At 37.9% G+C, this 20,723-nt stretch overlaps 1 protein-coding gene across 1 annotated transcript in view; it reads right to left on the reverse strand.

The window, feature by feature from the left end:
- The window catches only part of LOC107715495 (structural maintenance of chromosomes protein 6-like), a 30,495-nt gene that overhangs the window by 9,525 nt on the left and 247 nt on the right, over positions 1-20,723 (reverse strand). Inside the window, exons 2-18 of the mRNA XM_016521650.1 lie at positions 17,787-17,921; positions 17,528-17,645; positions 15,282-15,387; positions 15,061-15,197; positions 12,551-12,612; positions 11,661-11,741; positions 11,475-11,576; positions 11,175-11,294; positions 10,671-10,769; positions 8,780-8,926; positions 8,602-8,690; positions 8,337-8,501; positions 7,019-7,197; positions 6,541-6,742; positions 6,065-6,179; positions 5,774-5,987; positions 493-605 (exon numbers count right to left, since the gene is read on the reverse strand). Of these exons, the coding sequence (XP_016377136.1) occupies positions 493-605; positions 5,774-5,987; positions 6,065-6,179; positions 6,541-6,742; positions 7,019-7,197; positions 8,337-8,501; positions 8,602-8,690; positions 8,780-8,926; positions 10,671-10,769; positions 11,175-11,294; positions 11,475-11,576; positions 11,661-11,741; positions 12,551-12,612; positions 15,061-15,197; positions 15,282-15,387; positions 17,528-17,645; positions 17,787-17,918 (2,181 nt within the window). The 5' untranslated portion in view covers positions 17,919-17,921. The remainder of the gene's footprint in view (positions 1-492; positions 606-5,773; positions 5,988-6,064; positions 6,180-6,540; positions 6,743-7,018; positions 7,198-8,336; positions 8,502-8,601; positions 8,691-8,779; positions 8,927-10,670; positions 10,770-11,174; positions 11,295-11,474; positions 11,577-11,660; positions 11,742-12,550; positions 12,613-15,060; positions 15,198-15,281; positions 15,388-17,527; positions 17,646-17,786; positions 17,922-20,723) is intronic.

Below are 20,723 nucleotides of genomic sequence, written 5' to 3' on the forward strand. Positions count from 1 at the left end.
GTTTCTTAAATAGTGGGGTTATAGGAGCCTGTCTGAATGTTGAGGGAAAAACACCAGTGTGAAGGGATGTGTTAACGATGTGAGTGAGTGCAGGTACAACGGCAGGAGAAATGGCTTGAAGGAGATGAGATGGAATAGGATCAAGCAGACAAGTAGTAGGATGATTAGAAAGGATGAGTTTGGAGACTTCTGCCTCAGAGAGTGAAGAGAAGGATGTGAACGAGTGTATGTTTGCCGGTAAGATGTGTCTGACAGATTGTGGTGTGGAAAAGTGTGCACTGATGGTTTTAATCTTATTAATGAAGAATGTGGCAAAGTCGTCAGCTGTTAAAGTTGATGAATGAGGGGGAGGAGGAGGAAAAAGGAGGGAGGAAAATGTTTTAAAGAGCATGCGAGAGTTAGACAAATTGTTAATTTTGTTATGATAGTATGTCCTTTTAGCAGTGGAGACATTAGCGGAGAAGGAAGAGAGCAGTGACTGATACACATTACGGTCAGTAGGATATTTTGATTTGCGCCATATCCTTTCAGCAGCCCTGAGCTTAAAACGATGTTCGCAGAGAACATCAGAGTGCCAAGGGGCAGCAGGGGTGGTACGGGCTGGCCTGGAAGACAAGGGGCAGACAGTGTCTAAACAAGATATAAGAGTGGAGCAGAAAGCATCAGTAGCACTGTTAGCATCAAGAGATGATAACGGTTTAAGGGGAGGAAGCGAAGATGAAACCATAGCAGATAGCCGGGAGGGTGAGAGAGAGCGTAGGTTACGTCGAAAAGTGACATGTGTAGGGGTATGTGTTGTGTCAGGAACCATGTTGAGGAGGAAGTGATCTGAGGTGTGCAGTGGAGTAACCAGTACATGATCAGTGGAGCAGTGTCGTGTGTAAATAAGGTCCAGTTGGTTGCCTGATTTGTGAGTAGCCGTAGTTAACACTCTCTTGAGATCAAAAGAGGCAAGCAGAGTGTGGAAGTCTGCAGCCTGAGGTTTATCTAGGTGGATGTTGAAGTCTCCAAGCATAACTAGGGGAGTACCATCCTCAGGAAAGGTTGAGAGCAGCACATCTAATTCATCCAAGAAGTTACCTTGTGGTCCTGGGGGTCGATAAACAACTACAAAATGGATTTTAAAAGGGTGGGTAATAGTGACTGAATGTGAGTCAAAGGAGCTGTTAATACCCAGAGAAGGTAAAAGAATAAATTTCCAATCGTTAGAGAGAAGCAGACCAGTGCCTCCACCTCTTCCAGTCAGACGGGGAGTGTGGGAAAATGAGAAATTATTGGAGAGTGCTGCAGGCCGATAAGTTTTTCTGTCAATAAAGCGTGACTGATACTCGAGCCAACTGGTTGAAAACCCGTGCCCCACAGGTTGAAAACCCCTGTTCTAAAGTATAAGTATGTTTATTTTACACAATTATTTTAATCCATTTTCAAACGATTTTCAAATTCTTAAATATAAATTAAAATAAATAAAATTATATCGGCTTTATAAAGGCCACCCTGCTTTCCAAGATATCGGCATCACCATCAGCTGTCAAAAAACCCATATCGGTCGACCACTAATGGAAACACATCGTAAGAGTTGGTCATAAAACTGAAACAGAAGTGAAGGTGTAGAAAAAAGGATGAATCAAAAGCGATACTTATGTCCCTTGCCGGCGTCCCTGCACGGTGGAGTCGCACGGTAGAGTCGATGGTCTTTACACTCTTCGATCTTCACACGAGGAGGGCTTAACACGAGCGCTGTCGCGACCGATGCCGTGGTATACTAACCTTTTTTATACCCGTTCGACAACACGAAATTGAATTCAGCTGAACACACTTTACTGTTTATCAGTATGCATTTAATAAGGTTATGGGGAAATGCCCTTTTTATAGGCAAAAAAGAAAAAGACCTGGAAATCAATTCAAATAAATTTTAATATGCAGTAACTTTAGTTCATATAAAATGTAATTTTCCAGCAACAAAATTGTGGCCAGTGAAAATGCTGAAGGGCTAGTAATTTTGGAAAACCACTAGCCACAGTGGCTGGTGAGCAAAAGAGTTAATGTCAAGTCAATGTATAAAGTGAATACTTGTATTAATACTTATATTGCAGTAAAAAATGTGGTTTAACAGGAGTACAGTGGTGGGGGTGCTTGACTAGGGCTGGGTATCGTTCAAAAATGTTCGATATCGATACCGATACCTTGACTTCGATACCGGTTCCTGAACGATACTTTTTTCGATACCAATTTTATGAAATCAATTTTAACAAGATTACATTATCTAACAAAAAAACTTTGGTTTTATTTTTCAGCTTGTTGATGTTTATACAAACTCAAAGACTCATCTCCTGAGCCACTGCACAAAGGAACAAAGTGTAACCAACACAATAAATCGGTGCAAATAGTTTTAATAAAGCTCAAATAGTCTTCAGTTTACACATCTGTTAGGCTACATTTACACTAATGCGTGTTCGTTTTAAAACGCATAGCTTTTCCACTCATTTACTGATGAGCATTAGCAGCTTCCAGCGCTGTCTGCCTGTGTTCTCTCTTCCATGATCGCTGCTCTGACTCATAGGTAATAACATTTAATTTCAGCAACATTTCATGCCCAAAACATACATTAGACGGCAATCGGAAGTTATTACAAACACTCGATGGTGGTTTAAAGTGAGTTTTGAGTAAAAGCGGAGTATAAATCTTATTTATTGTCTTATGTAGCATTATGCTACAGTTTGCATGAATGGTCACATAACACGCGCTTTCGGTCGTGTAACGTTAGTATGAACGGACATCTGCATATGATCGGAACTCCACGCAGCTCCCGCGCTACTCTATACTGGTGGTATTACAGTACCACGAGAGCTAAAGAGAGCAGACTGCTCCGTGCGCTTTCGAATCGCTCTCGCGGATGATCGATCTGCGCCGCACCTCTTCTAGTCGAACACACCGGCTAGTGCTGCAGGCTTATTGGCTCACTGACGCTGATGAGATTAACCCCTTAGGTATCGAAATTTGGTACCGAACGACGAGACGTTTTTCGATACTCGATGGTATCGAGGCAATTCGGTCGGTGCCTAAAAAGTATCGAACTTGATACCCAGCCCTATGCTTGACATGTGTCAAACACTAGAAAGGGGTGCACGCTGCAAAAAGTTTGGGAACCACTGCTTTAGGCTAAAATATGTTGCATGTAGAAATTTCGGTCTCAAGTTAATAATTTAGAAAAACCTAAATTGTGGTAAATAACTGACCGTTCGCAAAGAGCTTGATTGACAGGCAATCTGATCAATCAGAACGTGGATATTATGTGTCGCCGTTGCTATCCGTCATCTTGTCCAACAGCTACGGCCGGTCTCCATAGAAATTCATGTTAAAACGGGGTAAAAAAGATAGAATTGAAACTTTTTCAGTTTTTATATTTAAGCATTTTTTAAATATAAAAATGTGCGCAGGGTTAAGCTGTGCTGTTGTTGGCTGCCACAGTAACGGCAATAAGCTAAAGGAATTTAGCTTAATTTTACATTTAATTTAAAGAATGAAATACTGAGTGTGACTGTGAAATAATAAAATATGTTAAAATGTGTGCTCTTATCATTTTGTGGACAATATCCCATGAACTTTGTCCCGATCGGGAGCTGTCTGTATATGCATATGTGCGCTCATCTGTTTTCAATGCAGTTAACCTTGCGTCGCTTCATGTCATCTTCCCACTCATTAAACTATGACAGGTCCTTTACTGCAAAAAGACATTACGACACTGTAAAGTGATGAAACTATGGCGCCATGTGCTTTTTAAAACCATTTTCATAGGTTTCATGTTATATTGTCGGCTCAGAAAATATGTAAATGTGAATAGAAACACCAGAGACCAGAAATGTAAAGCACCGTTCCAGTCGGGCGAGACTTCTGTTGTCAGAAAAAGGTGGTTAGATTGTGTTTTATTAATGTCTACACCTACCCCAACCCTAAACAATAATGCAAAAACAGTGATTATTGTTGTACAGTGTGACAAAAATTACGCTTTATTGGTGTGCACATGCCCAGTAGCCGCAGCTGTATCCCTTCTAGCCTTAACCACAAATCAGACAGGAGAGATTAACTTCAGTGGACTTAAACTTGAAAAAATGTGTGTTCCGCGGTTGAAATAAAATATGTTCTGATGTTTATTCATGTTTTCATGTTTAAGTACATAAAAGACGATAGGAACACGTGTTTGAACTGAGGCAATACAGCGATCTGTCCCGACACATTAAAGAGCCACAAAACGGTATTTTTTGTTTGAATTTCTTTAAAAATGACCAAATTTGACAGCTGAGAGTCCTGAGACCTTGTGTCATACCAGAAGTAACCCGCTCTGTCTTGTCTGTCGGTGTGTTGTCAGTTTCCTCTTTGCTCTGCAATGTATTTTTCACTGCGTGAGCTAAAGGAATTTAGCTTAATTTTACATTTAATTTAAAGAATGAAATACTGAGTGTGACTGTGAAATAATAAAATATGTTAAAATGTGTGCTCTTATCATTTTGTGGACAATATCCCATGAACTTTGTCCCGATCGGGAGCTGTCTGTATATGCATATGTGCGCTCATCTGTTTTCAATGCAGTTAACCTTGCGTCGCTTCATGTCATCTTCCCACTCATTAAACTATGACAGGTCCTTTACTGCAAAAAGACATTACGACACTGTAAAGTGATGAAACTATGGCGCCATGTGCTTTTTAAAACCATTTTCATAGGTTTCATGTTATATTGTCGGCTCAGAAAATATGTAAATGTGAATAGAAACACCAGAGACCAGAAATGTAAAGCACCGTTCCAGTCGGGCGAGACTTCTGTTGTCAGAAAAAGGTGGTTAGATTGTGTTTTATTAATGTCTACACCTACCCCAACCCTAAACAATAATGCAAAAACAGTGATTATTGTTGTACAGTGTGACAAAAATTACGCTTTATTGGTGTGCACATGCCCAGTAGCCGCAGCTGTATCCCTTCTAGCCTTAACCACAAATCAGACAGGAGAGATTAACTTCAGTGGACTTAAACTTGAAAAAATTAATGCGTGTTCCGCGGTTGAAATAAAATATGTTCTGACGTTTATTCATGTTTTCATGTTTAAGTACATAAAAGACGATAGGAACACGTGTTTGAACTGAGGCAATACAGCGATCTGTCACGACACATTAAAGAGCCACAAAACTGTATTTTTTGTTTGAATTTCTTTAAAAATGACAATTTTAAAGATGAGAGTCCTGAGACCTTGTTTCATACCAGAAGCAACCTGCTCTGCTCTAACCTGCTTGTCTGTCGGTGTGTTGTCAGTTTCCTCTTTGATGTGCAATGTATTTTTCACTGCGTGAGAACATGATTTGTAGTGTGAGAGCGGCATTGTTTGTCGGGGATAGCAACAGTAACTAAGCGCGGGCGGGGGTTTGCATGTTTTCATGTTTAAGTACATAAAAGACGATAGGAACACGTGTTTGAACTGAGGCAATACAGCGATCTGTCCCGACACATTAAAGAGCCACAAAACGGTATTTTTTGTTTGAATTTCTTTAAAAATGACAATTTTAAAGATGAGAGTCCTGAGACCTTGTTTCATACCAGAAGCAACCTGCTCTGCTCTAACCTGCTTGACTGTCGGTGTGTTGTCAGTTTCCTCTTTGATGTGCAATGTATTTTTCACTGTGTGAGAACATGATTTGTAGTGTGAGAGCGGCATTGTTTGTCGGGGATAGCAACAGTAACTAAGGGTGGGCGGGTCTTTGCGAACGGTCAATTGATTTATTTTTGCCATGCACTGAAAAGAATCCAGACATCTCAAAAATGGATTTCATATTTTCAGACCTGATTTCCTCTTCGACATCTCTGCTGAGGTAGAGTGCTCTGTTCTGTTCGGAGGAGTAGTAACGGTTATAGTAGACCTGGTCCCCCTCACGCGTGAAGGCCTCCCTGCAGTTGCGTGGTCGGTCTTCACTCTGCATGACCCTTCTCGCATCTTTAGCGTTCTGTGGGAAAATCAAAGCAGAATTGAACACATTATGATCAAACAGGGAAATGCTCGTCGGCCTCCTCATGGTCTTACCTTGATGAGCAGAATGGTTTCAATTCCCCTCATGTCGATCAAGCAGTTGGCTACAACTGGATTCTCAATGTCAAGTGCCTGGAGCACAGTTGGATATTCATGGTGATTGACAGCCCTGAAAAACAATAAAAAAAGGAAAATATTTAATTCATTTTTTCAATCATACACGTTTTCTTTTGTGCTTTGACAGATCAACTTATATTGGCTACAAACCAAAGATGTGAAGTTTGGCTAGAAACCAACAAGCTGAAACTTTCTAAATGACACTAGTAAGGAAAAACAATCAAGTGGGTCATCAGCTCTGGTTTTTCCTGACTTTTTACACAATAACTTTAGATCAACTGGTAAATGTGGATTTACCATTTTATTAATAGCTTTTAATACAATGACACCAAACTGGCAGAGAATTAAAATAAGGCAGAAAACAGTGGTAATCATTCCTAAATTAGTTATCAGGTCAGGTGATCTCTAGCTACCTGCCCCTGACGTCATAGACCGTGTTGGTAAATGTGCTGACGATGATCTGAGGTCGTCTGCCCTGCTGGAAGTGGCGACTCATGATTCTCTGTAACTCTCTCTCGTCAGCGTGGTTATCGCAACAGAAAGCTAACATCAGAGCCTTCAGACAACACTCCACTGCAAGACCCAGCTCTGGATCCCGCAGACGGACACAGAATCCTAGAAACAAAATAACCAGTAAACAACAAACTTCCATACGACACTGTTACTCCTAAAGCCCAAAGTTTACTTCAATTTTGACAAAACACATAGCCTTTCAAAGTATAGATTAATTCATTGTGTACATGAACACATGGGCACCAGAAAGTTTCATCCCTGCCCAGTGACCGCCCTATTTTTCTCCAGAAGTGATGACTAATCAAATTTAACATCAAATTTATTTTAAAAGTAAATTTTAACCCCCTGAATCTGAATTCTGAGGTTCAGGATACTTACCGAGCGGTCCAACAGGTTTCTTCCTGAACTGACCCCGCTGGTCAGCCTCATCTATAGCCCTTAGCAGTGCTGGCATATGCTCACCAAAGCGACAAAGTAGGTTTTCTCGACTGCTTTCCATTGCAGCCAGGTCACGTCGCTTAGATTCCATCGCACGCAGCAGGTCCTGCTTTTCACGGCTACGAAATGAAGAGAAAAGGAAGATTGCAAGATAGACAAATTGAGACCGGTCAAAAGATAAAATAAGAATTAGAAACAAGGACATTTTTGGTGTACATTTAAGATCCAGTGAACCCAGAAGTTTGGGACCACTAGTGAAATACTTCTTTTTTTTGTTTTTGTTTACCTTTTTCCTATTTTAATTAGGGCCAAATTTTTATTATGAATTATGCGATCAGAATTTCAATGAAAGCAAGAAAATCTGCTGGGACTTCCCATTATCAGTGCCAGTAATAGAGTGGAACAGTCGGGTTTCAGAACTAAAAAAAATCATATTCATTTTCTCCATAGAAAAATTGATTTTGAGTGATAACTTTAAGACTTTTTAAAACCTACTATGAGCTCAGAGGTGGTTAATTGATGGTATACGCTTCTGTTGAAGCAGCATTATTTCAACTTATTTCTTAAATAATTGTGTTCAAAAGCAGAATTCCTAGTGAAAAACTACATTAACCATGATTCTGCAGAGAAATCTCCACCTATCAGAGAATTGTAAATCACAGCAAAAGAACACTTTAGTGCCGCCAACTCCCATGAAGCACTGTGAATGATGTAGAGCAGAGTATGATTAGGGATTAGAGTATTCCCAAGCATAACATTCATATTTTGCAGTAAATGTAAAATATAATTGTCTCCATATGTATAATCAGCATCTTTAAATCAATAGTTTCATATTTCTCCACCAATTTTAATTCAATTATGGCATGCACAATGCTTCATGGGATGGTAGTTCTTTCTCTCATTAAAGCCATTATGTACAGTCTTGTACCTTTGACTTTTTGTCCAATTTGAAACAATTTTGCTTTAATTTGACGTTTGTAATGTTGCAATTTCATCCTAATAGCTGGTTTGGTTCAAAGCTTAAAACTTTTTAATGAAGACCTTTTTAAAAAATCCCTATGGGGACTTTATTTCTAGCTGACATAACTAAAAAAACAAACCATATACCATTTACATATTTCTTTATTTACATCCATGACTAATATCAATAAATGGTGCGACTTTTCCAGGCATGAAAATTGTAAAATTCCCAGATATTCTAAACATCATAGTGGGATCCCTGTGTATAGAAAATACTTTTACCAACAACTGCACTAACCTCATTTTACCCAGTCTGTCTTTAGCTGTGGAGCAGGCCTGTTTAAACTGATCGATCTGCTGAGTCAGAGTGGAGTCCTGGAAATGTAGTTGTTCCAGCTCAGCCTGAATGTGATTCATCTTCTCCACACGAGCATGAGTGTCAGCTGAGTTCGTATGGCTTATGCTGGACAGAGAGGAGGGGTTGGGTCATAATGAAACAGCTGGAAATGGTACAAGGATAATGTTACGTAACGTTGTTTCCTTTCGATACACTTTTGAAGTACCTGTGTTTGAGTTCTCGGATCCGCTTGTTAAGCTGATCTTTATCCTTTTCAAGGTCTCTCAAGTTAGTCTTTTTACGATGAAGACCAGCCTAAACCAAGAAAAATGGGAAAAAAAAGCACTGAGAATTGAGCATATAAAGTTTCCTATTTCCCTTCTTATGGTGTTGTGATTGTGCACCTCGGCGGCTTTGAGATCTCGGTTGCACGCCTGGGCTCGACTCTTCAGTTCCACACACTGTGGCTGCAGCTGCTGCATCCGCTGCGTCACACCCTCCAGCTGATCCTGCAACAGTCCCAATATCCTGTTGGCCTCCTGAACTTTCCCCTACAAACAAACAAAACCCAAAATAGACACACTGCACATTACTGTGAATCAAACATAATTAGATGTTCACTAAGAATTTTCTTCAATAAAGTAACTAGGGCTGCTGGCTGTGCACAACCCAATAGAGCTCTGTAAATAACAGCAAAAAGCTTTGAGGGTTGCTGAAAGATGGCAGTATGAGAGTTAGAATATCAATGCCGTTAAAGTCGTGATCTACGGTGGCCAAGAGCAAATTTTTGTTTGCAATGTCCTAGCAATTGGCCTACTGTTGCAAATGGTCTATTCCAGCAGTTCCCAATTCCAGTCCCCCCCCAGCTCTGCATATTTCATATGTATCTCTTATATCACGTACGACGTTTGTTCTATTCGACAGTAAGTGCTCTTTGAAGTGGACATTACTGGATATTCCGCCATGATTGCAGTTTGAAACGAGTGTATATGTTCCATTCAAAGGGCATTACAAGTGTGCGAGACGTGAATTTAAATTGTATTTATTTACAGAGGTATATGATGTCACACTCGTCTGTGTGTGATGACGCTGCAGGCAGCGGCGCAGCACAAATACATGAATGAATGTTCCGAAGTGAAGTAAACTTCAATGGATTTCCCCTGCTCAGGGAGTAGGGATCTTATCAATCGGAACACAGTTCATGCACGTAGCTCTCTTCTAAAGAGCTGGTTATCTGAATCAGGTGTGTTAACTAAGAGAGACATGCAAAATATGCAGGGGGGGGGCCCTGAGGACTGGGATTGGGAACCGCTGGTCTAATCTATGCCATTATGGAAGAAAAATACATAAATCCTAATAATCTTCACACTTTCCATGAGCCCATTAATGTACATAAGCTGCATAACTGTAGCTGTTTTTCTTCTTTGGATTTCTGAGTATTTCTCATTGTTATCAAAACGCAGTACGAATTAGCAGGAAATCTTGGTGTGCCAAACCTGATTGTGCATCTAGTGTTAATTTGCAGTAAAAAAGCTGAAAACCCAAAATCATGCCATTGCAATTATAAATTGGTCATGTGTTGACAAATAATCTTATTGTAAAAATGAAACGAAAACAAGGCAAAATTGGCTGTTTTTAAGCAACTCTTGAGCATGTTTGATTAAGAAACTGATTAGTTTGCAGCATCAAATCTTTGAAGGTTATTCAACTTTTGTAGTAGGTTATTTGAAAATCATTTTTTACAAATGTTTTAGGTGTTTTTAATACAAGCGTTTGACTGTTGTGCCATTATTTGAATTTTTTCATGTCAGTCTATATCAAGAACAAACTCCCACATCTGCTAGGAGGAACCTCAGCAAGCGCAAACATGGCTGCCAGGTGGTGTGCAACAGGACCACCGACTTCACAATAACATCAACACTCATTGCATACTTTTTTTGCCTGTCCTTTCACACTTCTCACTTTATATAACTTTTTGAGTGTTTAAAAGTGTCTGAAATTTTATGTTACCAGTGCTTTGGAAATGTAAAGTTTTTTTTTTCATGCCAATGAAGCTACTTGAATGTGAATCTATACTGTGGAATAATGTATTTCTGCTAAACCTGGCCCTAAATTGTGAAAACCAAAAAAAAAAAAAGATTTGACTGATTTAAAGTCTCATTCTGACCAAAAATTCATACTTGGGCAGGAAAAGCTGAAATCTGGCCCAAACCAAACTATCCTGTAGTCAAATGTGTGGTTTCATGAACACTAGAGGAAACTGGACCACAGAAACTCCAGATAACATTCAGTCACCTCCCACTCTTCCACCTTCTGGTCATATTTGACAGTGGACTTCTCTTCAGCAGTGATTCGTTCTCTCATTGGCTTGATCTCCTGCTCCACCTCTGCCACCTGATGTATATGGACATACATTTCAGTATTAGGTCACAATCTTCGGTTGAGAGATATTTGAAGCATGTGATCTTCTAGAGATGGGAACCATAAATAAATCATGATTCAGGTTCAATCAGTGAATGAGTTGTTACACTGATTAAAACGAATGAATTCTGAGTCATTCTGACCGAATCATTAAAAAATCCATTCGTTTGTCAATCAGGCTGGTCAGGCTGTGCATTACATGCCACTCAACAGAAATGTGCCATTAAAAGTATAAGAACCACAGTATACCATTACAAAGATTATATGATTATAATATGAAAATGATAAAATCTGATTAGGAAATGATAGTATTGTTGTGTTCATTTTGATTTGAGCCATGCAGTCACAGTTCATGTTATGCTGGCAGTGATTCCTAACCAGAGCCCAGGCCATCTGATTATTCAGCTCATCCAACTTCTTCTGCATTTCATCAAGTGAAGCCAGACTTTTATAGCGCTCTTCTTTCGCATGGTACTTTCTCTTCAGCTCTTGTAGAGTCTGTGTGAAAAGAAGTGGTGTGCCAGAAATCAGAGAGTGAAAGAAAACTATACTGCCATCTTAAAGAGCATCTAGTCTAGCAATCCAATCAGATACTGTTTCCAAAGATGCTCCATCCAGTACATAATTTCAGTTCAGTTACATAAACCACTATCTAAATGTGATTATTTCAGCACTCACCTCCCTGTGCTTCTCCACTGTATTCTGGGTCATGGTCTTGGTCTTCATGATGTAGCTGTAATCTTCTTTCATCTGATCAAGCTGAGTGACCTTCATGAAAAACTAAAGAAAAAAAAAAACAAAGCAAATTTCAAATTTGTATTTGTTATGAGAGAAACAAATGCACAAACACACACAAAGTCTCACTTTATATTTGTCACCCTCTCCTTTGGAGTGGAGGAAGTGTTTACTCATTTCCTGAGTTAGGATAGAGACCGGATTGTCCACCTGAGGATGAAAAACCAATCAGATAAATCAAATCAGATCATTTAAATAGTTTTGATAACATACATTTAGAGAATTGAGAGGATCTTTAGTAGTGGTCGACCGATATATCGGCCGATATCTGGCATTTTTCAAATATCGGCATTGGCCGATAAGTTTTTCTGTTTGGCCGATGTGTTCGAGGCGGGACTTTTATTTTGACGGCGCCTGAGCGCACACCGCTCACATTCTACCTCTTGTTCGCTGTCGTCGTTCAGTTCTGTCTAATATGGATAGAAGTCTATCTAATAATCAGATAGAACTGTTAAACAAAGGAATTAAAATGTATTCAAAAAAGTATTATAATGATTGCTTTAATATTATTAGTAATAGAAAGGCAAACATTATAATACTTTGTCATTTGCCGTCAGCATTCAGCAAATACGCATTTATATAATTTAAATAAATATTAAATATATAATTTATATAGGCTTTATTTGAAAGAAAAAAAAAAGAAAAAAAGATTCCCAATGCACACAAACTTCCCAGAATACTGAGTGCCCTGTTGGTTACAGTGTTTACTTCCTTTTTAATTAGATTTTTATTAAATATTTATTTATTTGTGAAAAAAGCTTTATCTTCTAAAGTATAAGTATGTTTATTTTACACAATTATTTTAATCCATTTTCAAATGATTTAAAATTTCTTAAATATAAATTAAAATAAATCAAATTATATCGGCTTTATATCGGCCACCCTGCTACCCAAGATATCGGCATCGCCATCGGCTGTCAAAAAACCCGTATCGGTCGACCACTAATCTTTAGCCATACCTGGATGTTAAAGTGATCCAAAATGGAGATCAGTTCTTCCTTTTTTGATGACACTAAGCGACCTGGGAGACAGGCAAATCAAATTGTCAGATTATTGATCTAACTCATCTGTCATGTGGTAGAAGCCAACTAAATTAGGCAGATGTCACCATGGACAGGTTGTGTGACTTGCCCTCATCCTCAAACCCCATGAACAAAACTACGCAAGGTTAAAATAAATATAACCCAGGCTACAACAAATACAGGTTCACTAAAGAGTATAAACATGGTTCGTACCAACCACAGCGTGTTCTCTGCAGTGAAATACTGGGCATGAAACCATCGAATTTGGTATGACTGACAAGTGACAACTTTGGCACTTGATATCCAGTCTAAAGCAAAAGCAGCGGAGCACCACAGATGCCACATATGCTGTGCATATGTGCACATCTGACTCGACTGGCTGTCGATTACACATCAGGAAAGAATTAGATGCTGGCTTTAATTACAAGCGCTTTCAGCAAGTCTTTATCTTCAGCTGACCAATCAGCAGAAAGGGGCGTTTAATTCCCACCCACACGTAGAAATCGAATATTCAAGATGTTTATAAATTTTTCTATCCCTGAATGAAAAACGAAAATTTAAACTGAATTCTCGTTTTTCGTTTTTTGGAGAAAAAAGAAAAGAAAAAGGAGCCGTTTTTTAATTTTTCTACTTTCAATATTAAATCAAAAAACGCATGAACGAATGATACATGGATTATCTAGGATGACTTGAGAGTGAGTAAATCATGGGGTCATTTTTACTTTTTTGGGTGAACTATCCCTTTAAACAGGTCAATTCATATGGATTATTTTTACAATGTCTTTATGAACTCTTTGAAGTGTAAAAAGTTTTGGGGAATACACTTTCAAAGGTAGGAAAGAAATCTCTCAGGTTTCATTTAAAATATTCTTATTTATGTTTTGCACATGAATATGGATCTTATGGGTTTGGAGCATCATAAGGAATCAGGGTATCTTCCGATCATTCGTTTTTTAATTTAATATTGAAATCTGAAAAATGAAAAAAAAAAAACGGCACATTTTTCGTTTTTAATTTGTTACAACAAAACGAAAAATCAAGAATTTGGCTTCATTTTTACGTTCAGGGATAGAAAACGAATAAACTTGAATATTCGATCTCGGGTTTGGAGCATCATAAGGAATCAGGGTATCTTCCGATCATTCGTTTTTTAATTTAATATTGAAATCTGAAAAATGAAAAAAAAAAACGGCACATTTTTCGTTTTTAATTTGTTCAAACAAAACGAAAAATCAAGAATTTGGCTTCATTTTTACGTTCAGGGATAGAAAACGAATAAACTTGAATATTCGATCTCTACATGTGGGCGGGAATGAAACGCCCTTCTCCACTGAGTGGTCAACCAAACATTTAATAGTCCTAAAATAACATAATAAGAGTCCTTCGCTTCTATGGATTCTTAACGTGTTTATTTCTACTACATTTTATCTCTTTCTCTTCCTCAAACAGCCAGATTAACGAATGGCTTGACACAAACCGTATCGAGGCAGAGCCTAGACAGAGCGTTCTTTTGTGTAGGCATAAATTCTGCAACCTACGTTTATTTAATTCATATTGAGTATTGGCCAGCTAACTGATGGCATACAAAATTTTTATTTTCTCTGCCAACTAAACCAAAGTCACAGAACCATTGTGTGACTGACTCGCAGCAGGCGCATAGAGTGGTGAATCATTCCTGAATGAATCAAGAGTCTTTGAAAAACCCATTATTATAGACAATAATGCAATTACCAATTATAATAGACAGCCGCTTGATTTTATTCCTAAATGAATGAATGAAGCATTTTGAACGAATTGATTGAATAAAAGGCTCCTTTATTAACACAGTGACTTACCGCCACCTAGTGGCGATATAACTTTCATAATTCAAGTATCATTTCATTTTATTCATATTTCTGTATTAAAAATGTTGTATAAAACATTAATCTCATTTCATTATACATTTGTAATTGCTGTGTAAATGCACGTACAGCCGTCTGATCAGCATTAAACTGTAAATGCATCTAAAATCATCTTCAGACGCAGGTTCTATATCACTGAATACTGATTTAATTGGTAACAGCCTATTGTCATATTATTCTAATTTATTTGATGTAAGAATTTAACATTAAAGATGACATACAAAAGGTAAAAGGTAAAAAAAATAAAAATAAAAAATAAATAAATAAAAAACTGAAAATCAGTTGCCCATTATGGGAAAGTTAATTTCTGACACTGATGACACTGGCTTATTGTTCGAAGTGTTATTTCAGGGTTTGGATATGTTCTTATAACTCAAACGAGTTCACCTTCAAATCATGACGTCAAATTCACATTTCACTAAATTCAATCACTGAAACAAGCACTCTGACGAACAAATAATTTTTCCAGTCACAGTCCTAATTTAAACTACACAAAGTAAGTGAGTATACCCAAAGGTGAAATGGTTTCTGTATTTGTAAGTATACCTGTTTTACTTCTTAGTTTATATGTCCGCATTCCCTCGCTGGAGATACGAAGATCTACGATGATGGACTGGCCAAACACTTCTGGCTTATACGCATCACGACCCCTGTTCCTCAGAGTGATGGACACATCTGCAGAACTAAACATTCCAGAAACAAAAACAGTGTGAGACTATAAATAGACTGTGACTACATGCAGTGAAATCCTGATAGGTGTGTCGTACCTCTCTCTTTCCTTCACAAATCCTTTGAGTGAGGAGCCTCTGTTCGTGGTGTGAGCTTTACCGCCCAGGGCTACAATCAGAGCTGTCAGCACGGCACTTTTTCCACCTAACACACAAATGTACATGAAACAACTATAAATAAAAGTCATAAAAACTTCGCCAGCATTAATAACAAGCAATAACAACTGTCTCTTGATATATTGTTTTCTTCTTATCATAGTTAATGATATGCCTATTTAAAAATACATGATTATGTGATCTAGCTTCCAAATTATGGATAACTACAGTACTTTATTAACCCCCCCCCTTCAAATTCAACAGATTTGGAGAAATTTAGCATTACATCTTTTGCTGACCAATGAATCCACTTCAGTGAATCCTTAATGATGGATTTCATTACAAATATGCAAAAAAAACGAAAAAAAAACAAAAACAATAATTGAACGTCTTAAGCTGTGTTGTGGAATATTGTGATGTCAGCTGTTTGGACTCTCATTCTGATGGCACCCATTCACTGCAGAGGATCCATTGATAAGCAAGTGATGTAATGCTACATTTCTCCAAATCTGTTCCAAAGAGGAAAAAACTTCTTGGACGGCCTGAGGGTGAGTAAATTTTTCAGCAAATTTCCATTTTTGGGTGGTTAGTTGGTTGTTGTATTTAAATATATTGACATTGCAACTTCACTGGCTATTACATGGTAGATACAAATTATATCTAAAACAATATAATATAATAAATAAAACATAACAAGTACAAATATTTTATAAAATTTTACTTTCAAAATAAAAAAGGACCATATTTTGTACATACAAAAGATTCTTGTACTTGTGATAAAAATATTTTATTGGGTACATACAAAACATATTTTTGGGTGAACTGTTCCTTTAATTAGTTTATTTCAAACAGCTGTCAGTTGATCAAGGTTCAAACTTAGTAACCTCTTATAATTTGATGCAAGAAATATTTCTGAGGCACAATGCACACTTTTATGGCTGCAATGTTCCCCAACCAGGGTTCTGTGGCCCCCTAGTGGTCCAGACTATGGTGTACTTATTTTACCGCTTAAAGTGAAAAGCGAAGTGAAAGTGAAGTGACATGTGGCCAAGTATGGTGACCCATACTCGGAATTTGTGCTCTGCATTTAACCCATCCAAGTGCACACACACAGTAGTGAACACACACACACCGTGAACACACACCCGGAGCAGTGGGCAGCCATATTGCTGTGGCACCCGGGGAGCAGTTGGGGGTTCGGTGCCTTGCTCAAGGGTCTCACCTCAGTCGTGGTATTGAGGGTGGAGAGAGCGCTGGTTAATTCACTCCACCCACCGACAATTCCTGCCGGACCTGAGACTCGAACCCACAACCTTCGGGTTACAAGTCCGACTCTCTAAACATTAGGCCACGACTTCCCCTTAAAGCGGTAGTTCTCCCAAAAATGTAAATTCTGTCATTAATTACTCACGCTCATATCACTGTTTGAATTATTGAATAAAGTTGTTATTTTTGTTTTCTTTACGCACAAAACGTATTCTCGTAGCTTCCTAAAATTGCGGTTGAACCACTGATGTCACATGGACTGTTTTACTGATCTCCTTAATATGTTTCGGGGTCTGGGAATATATCAGTTGCATTGCTATCTATGCAGGGTCAGAAATCTCTCGGATTTTATCAAAAATATCTTCATCTGTGTTCTGAAGATGAACGAAGGTCTTATGGGTTTGGAATGAAATGAGGGTGAGAAATTAAAGACAGAATTTTCATTTTTGGGTGAACTATCCCTTAAATCTTTGAATAATGCTTTAAATATTTGATTATTACATTATGCCACACATTTATGTTAGCACTATGTATTACTATATTTTACCATATTACAATGTCCTTTAAAAAAAGAATTGCAAATACGGACAAGGCTGAATGTTTTGCTGTTCTATTGAACAAGGCAAGTGACGTTCTTTTTTACTCTCTCAAAAAAACAAAAACAAAACAACAACAAGTGAGGAAAACGTCAAGGCTAAAAAAAGAGTGAATAACATGTATGATACTTTATTTTCAACATCAAATGGGTTCAATGAGTTCATTCAATGGAAGAATCATCAGACTGATTCAAACAAGTAGTCTGGATTTCGAATCTAAAACAGTTACTAAAACTTCACAATTCAGGTAAAGCATTGCCATGACTGCCATGCGCAGGAAACTCTATTTTCATACAACTAAAAAATTAAATATGGGGATAGACTTACTTCCATTGTTTCCTACGACAAAGTTGACGTTTGGACCAAATTCAAAGGGACCAAGCATCGAGTGACACATGAAGTTCCTTAGAGAGATACTCTCTATGATGCCCACTTCACCTGTGACCTGAAAACACACATACATAGATGTGTATGGGGACATCACAAGCAAAAGTCTATGCAGAATGTGCATAAGGTATTACACATAAGGTAGTTTACAGCAAAAATAAGCAGTCGAGACAGTTGTACTGTGATGCGCAAGTCTTACACTCTGTGATGTGCTCATAACATCTCCTGAACTGAAGTAGCCCGTTTCATTCTCTTCAGAGGGCTCGGGTTGGGATAACCGGCTTCTCTTATCAGGCGTCTGCCCTGAATTACTGCTCTTCCTCTTCGACATCTCCTACAAACATCAAACATTTATCTTTCACAATAAACACACAGTCATTTATAGGCATGGGACGATAACCGGTTTCAAGGTATACCGCGGTTTGGAAAAGCCACGGTTTCAAAACCACTAAAATTTCCCGTTATACCGTTCCTGCGGTATGCGCAGTTTTTTTACGTGTCGTCAAAGACGGAAAGTGCAGGACTCCCTCAGTTGTGTGCAGCGAAGAGCGTAACGAGTCACATGACCCCTCTCCCTCTGGTTGGTGCGAGCGGTCAGTCACCTGTGTGTAGGATGGCCGAAGGAACTTTTTTCCCCGTCGAAAAAGACGAAGTCTGTCTTATGGGAATTTTTTGGGTAACGTAGACTAACCATGTTCCGTACACATTTGTATTAATTTTTTTATTTATATATATATTTTTTACAGAAATAGTTTTAATTATATTTTTGATTATTGAGCTGCAGGTTTAGGCTTACTTAAGTGACTGCATTTAATTAAGAAGAATTTAATTATTTATTCTAATTATTTAGCCTGACATGTTTACTGTTCCAAAATGTTCTATATGTTTCTTAAAAATACAATGTTCAGTGGAAAAAAAAAAAGTTGTTGTTTTTTACCCAGACATTTAAAAATAACATATTTTAGAGCTGTAATCGTAATACCGTGAAACCGTGATATTTTTTTTATCTAAGGTTATGACTCCGTCAGAATCTCATACCGGCCCATGCCTAGTCATTTATATCCTTTATTGTCATTACACTGCCACGTCACTTAATAGGAGGTCAAACAACAAGTGGGAATTTGTACATTTGTATGTTTTCCTTGTCTTGTTGCAAATAAAGTCTCTAGTTTTAGCTTAAAAACGATTAACACCTATTTATTATTAGATGAATGTAACCACTTAAAGATGAATGTAACCACTCCACTATTTTTGAAAATAGGCTCATTTTCCAACTCCCCTAGAGTTAAACAGTTGGGTTTTACCGTTTTCGAATCCATTCAGCCGATCTCCGGGTCTGGCGGTAGCACTTTTAGCTGTAGCTCAGCATAGATCATTGAATCTGATCAGACCGTTAGCATCTCACTCAAAAATGACCAAAGAGTTTCGATATTTTTCCTATTTAAAACTTGACCCTTCTGTAGTTACATCGTGTACTAAGACCGACGGAAAATGAAAAGTTGCGATTTTGGCTAGGAACTATACTCTCATTCCAGGTGCTGCGTAATATCATTGCACCTGCTGCACCCATGGTATGGCAGCAAAGTTCCTTGATTATTACGCCGGAATGAGAGTATAGTTCCTAGCCATATCGGCCTAGAAAATCTCAACTTTTCATTTTCCGTCGGTCTTAGTACACGATGTAACTACAGAAGAGTCAAGTTTTAAATAGGAAAAATATCGAAACTCTTTGGTCATTTTTGAGTGAGATGCTAACGGTCTAATCAGATTCAATGATCTATGCTAAGCTACAGCTAAAAGTGCTACCGCCAGACCCGGAGATCGGCTGAATGGATTCGAAAACGGTAAAACTCAACTGTTTAACTCTAGGGGAGTTGGAAAGTGAGCCTATTTTCAAAAATAGTGGAGTGTTCCTTTAAAGGTGCAACAGATCTTTTCTTCTGTATTAGATCTGAGTGTAACGAATGATCAGAAAAGTACAAATGCAGGGCAGAGACTAAATGACTGGAGAAATCCTGCATGTGTCACCAGAGAAAGATCCAGTTTACAGTAAGATCTATAACACATAAACAAACCCATTTCCTTCAAGAAAATTTTTTTAAAAGGTAATTGCAACTTTTTATCTCACAAATTTCAGACTATGTTTCTTGCAATTCTGAGAAAAAAAAGAGAATTGTGAGGTATAAACTCATAATTCTGACATTTTTTTACTTGCAATTCCAAATGTATATCTCCGACTTTTTTCTCACTTGCTGTTTCAGTCACAGAAGAAAAAAAGGTAATTGCGACTTTTTACCTTGCAATTCTGAGTTTATATCGAGCAGTTCTACAAAAAAAACCGATGAATTGCAAGAAAAACATCTGAATTGTGAGATAAAAGTTGTAATTTCCTTTTAGTTGTCACAATCAAGATTACAAAATGTGCATTTGTTAAAGCAAAGGTGGACTGCATTTAGGTTGTTTTTAAATTGCCGTTTTGTTTGAGGATTATTATAAGAATGTTTGACCAATAGTCAAGTCAGAGCATGTATTGTTAGGCTGGATACATATTTTAAGAAAACAGACAAATCAACAGTGGTTCTGATTATAACATGGCAAATTTACAGATAAAATAGTGTAAGCTGAAACCTTATATATTTATTGCAGTTACTTGCATTGTACAGAAAGCCTACAAAAAAATAAATCTGAAAATGCATAACATAGACTGGCATGTTTTGGTATTGTTCTGGTTTTGATTTGACATTGAGCTGTCCTTGTCACACAGACCTGACAAAACTGACCACGATCAAAGGAACCAAGACAAAACCACTAAAGGAAAGGTGACATAACTGATGCTATCACGGCTGTTTCCACAGAAAATCGTTCCGCACGTCGCATAACGAAAGATCAGATATTCAGTAACACAATTCAACATTAATAGTTATTTTATTATAGGCTACTGACAGACAATTTGAGCGCAAAATGAAACGTAACGTTAATTCAAATTAAATCAAAACATGAAAACATTTTTAAGACATCGCTCGAGGCGACTTTGAAAACTTTAATACAGCAAATTTACTGTGAGATACTGGGCAGGTAAGTTACAATATTAACTTACTTGGGTTTCATAAACACTTATGTCACATTGAAATTCGCT

This window comes from Sinocyclocheilus rhinocerous, unplaced genomic scaffold (genome assembly GCF_001515625.1).
Source record: "Sinocyclocheilus rhinocerous isolate Xijiao unplaced genomic scaffold, SAMN03320098_v1.1 scaffold510, whole genome shotgun sequence".
Lineage (NCBI taxonomy): Eukaryota > Metazoa > Chordata > Actinopteri > Cypriniformes > Cyprinidae > Sinocyclocheilus > Sinocyclocheilus rhinocerous.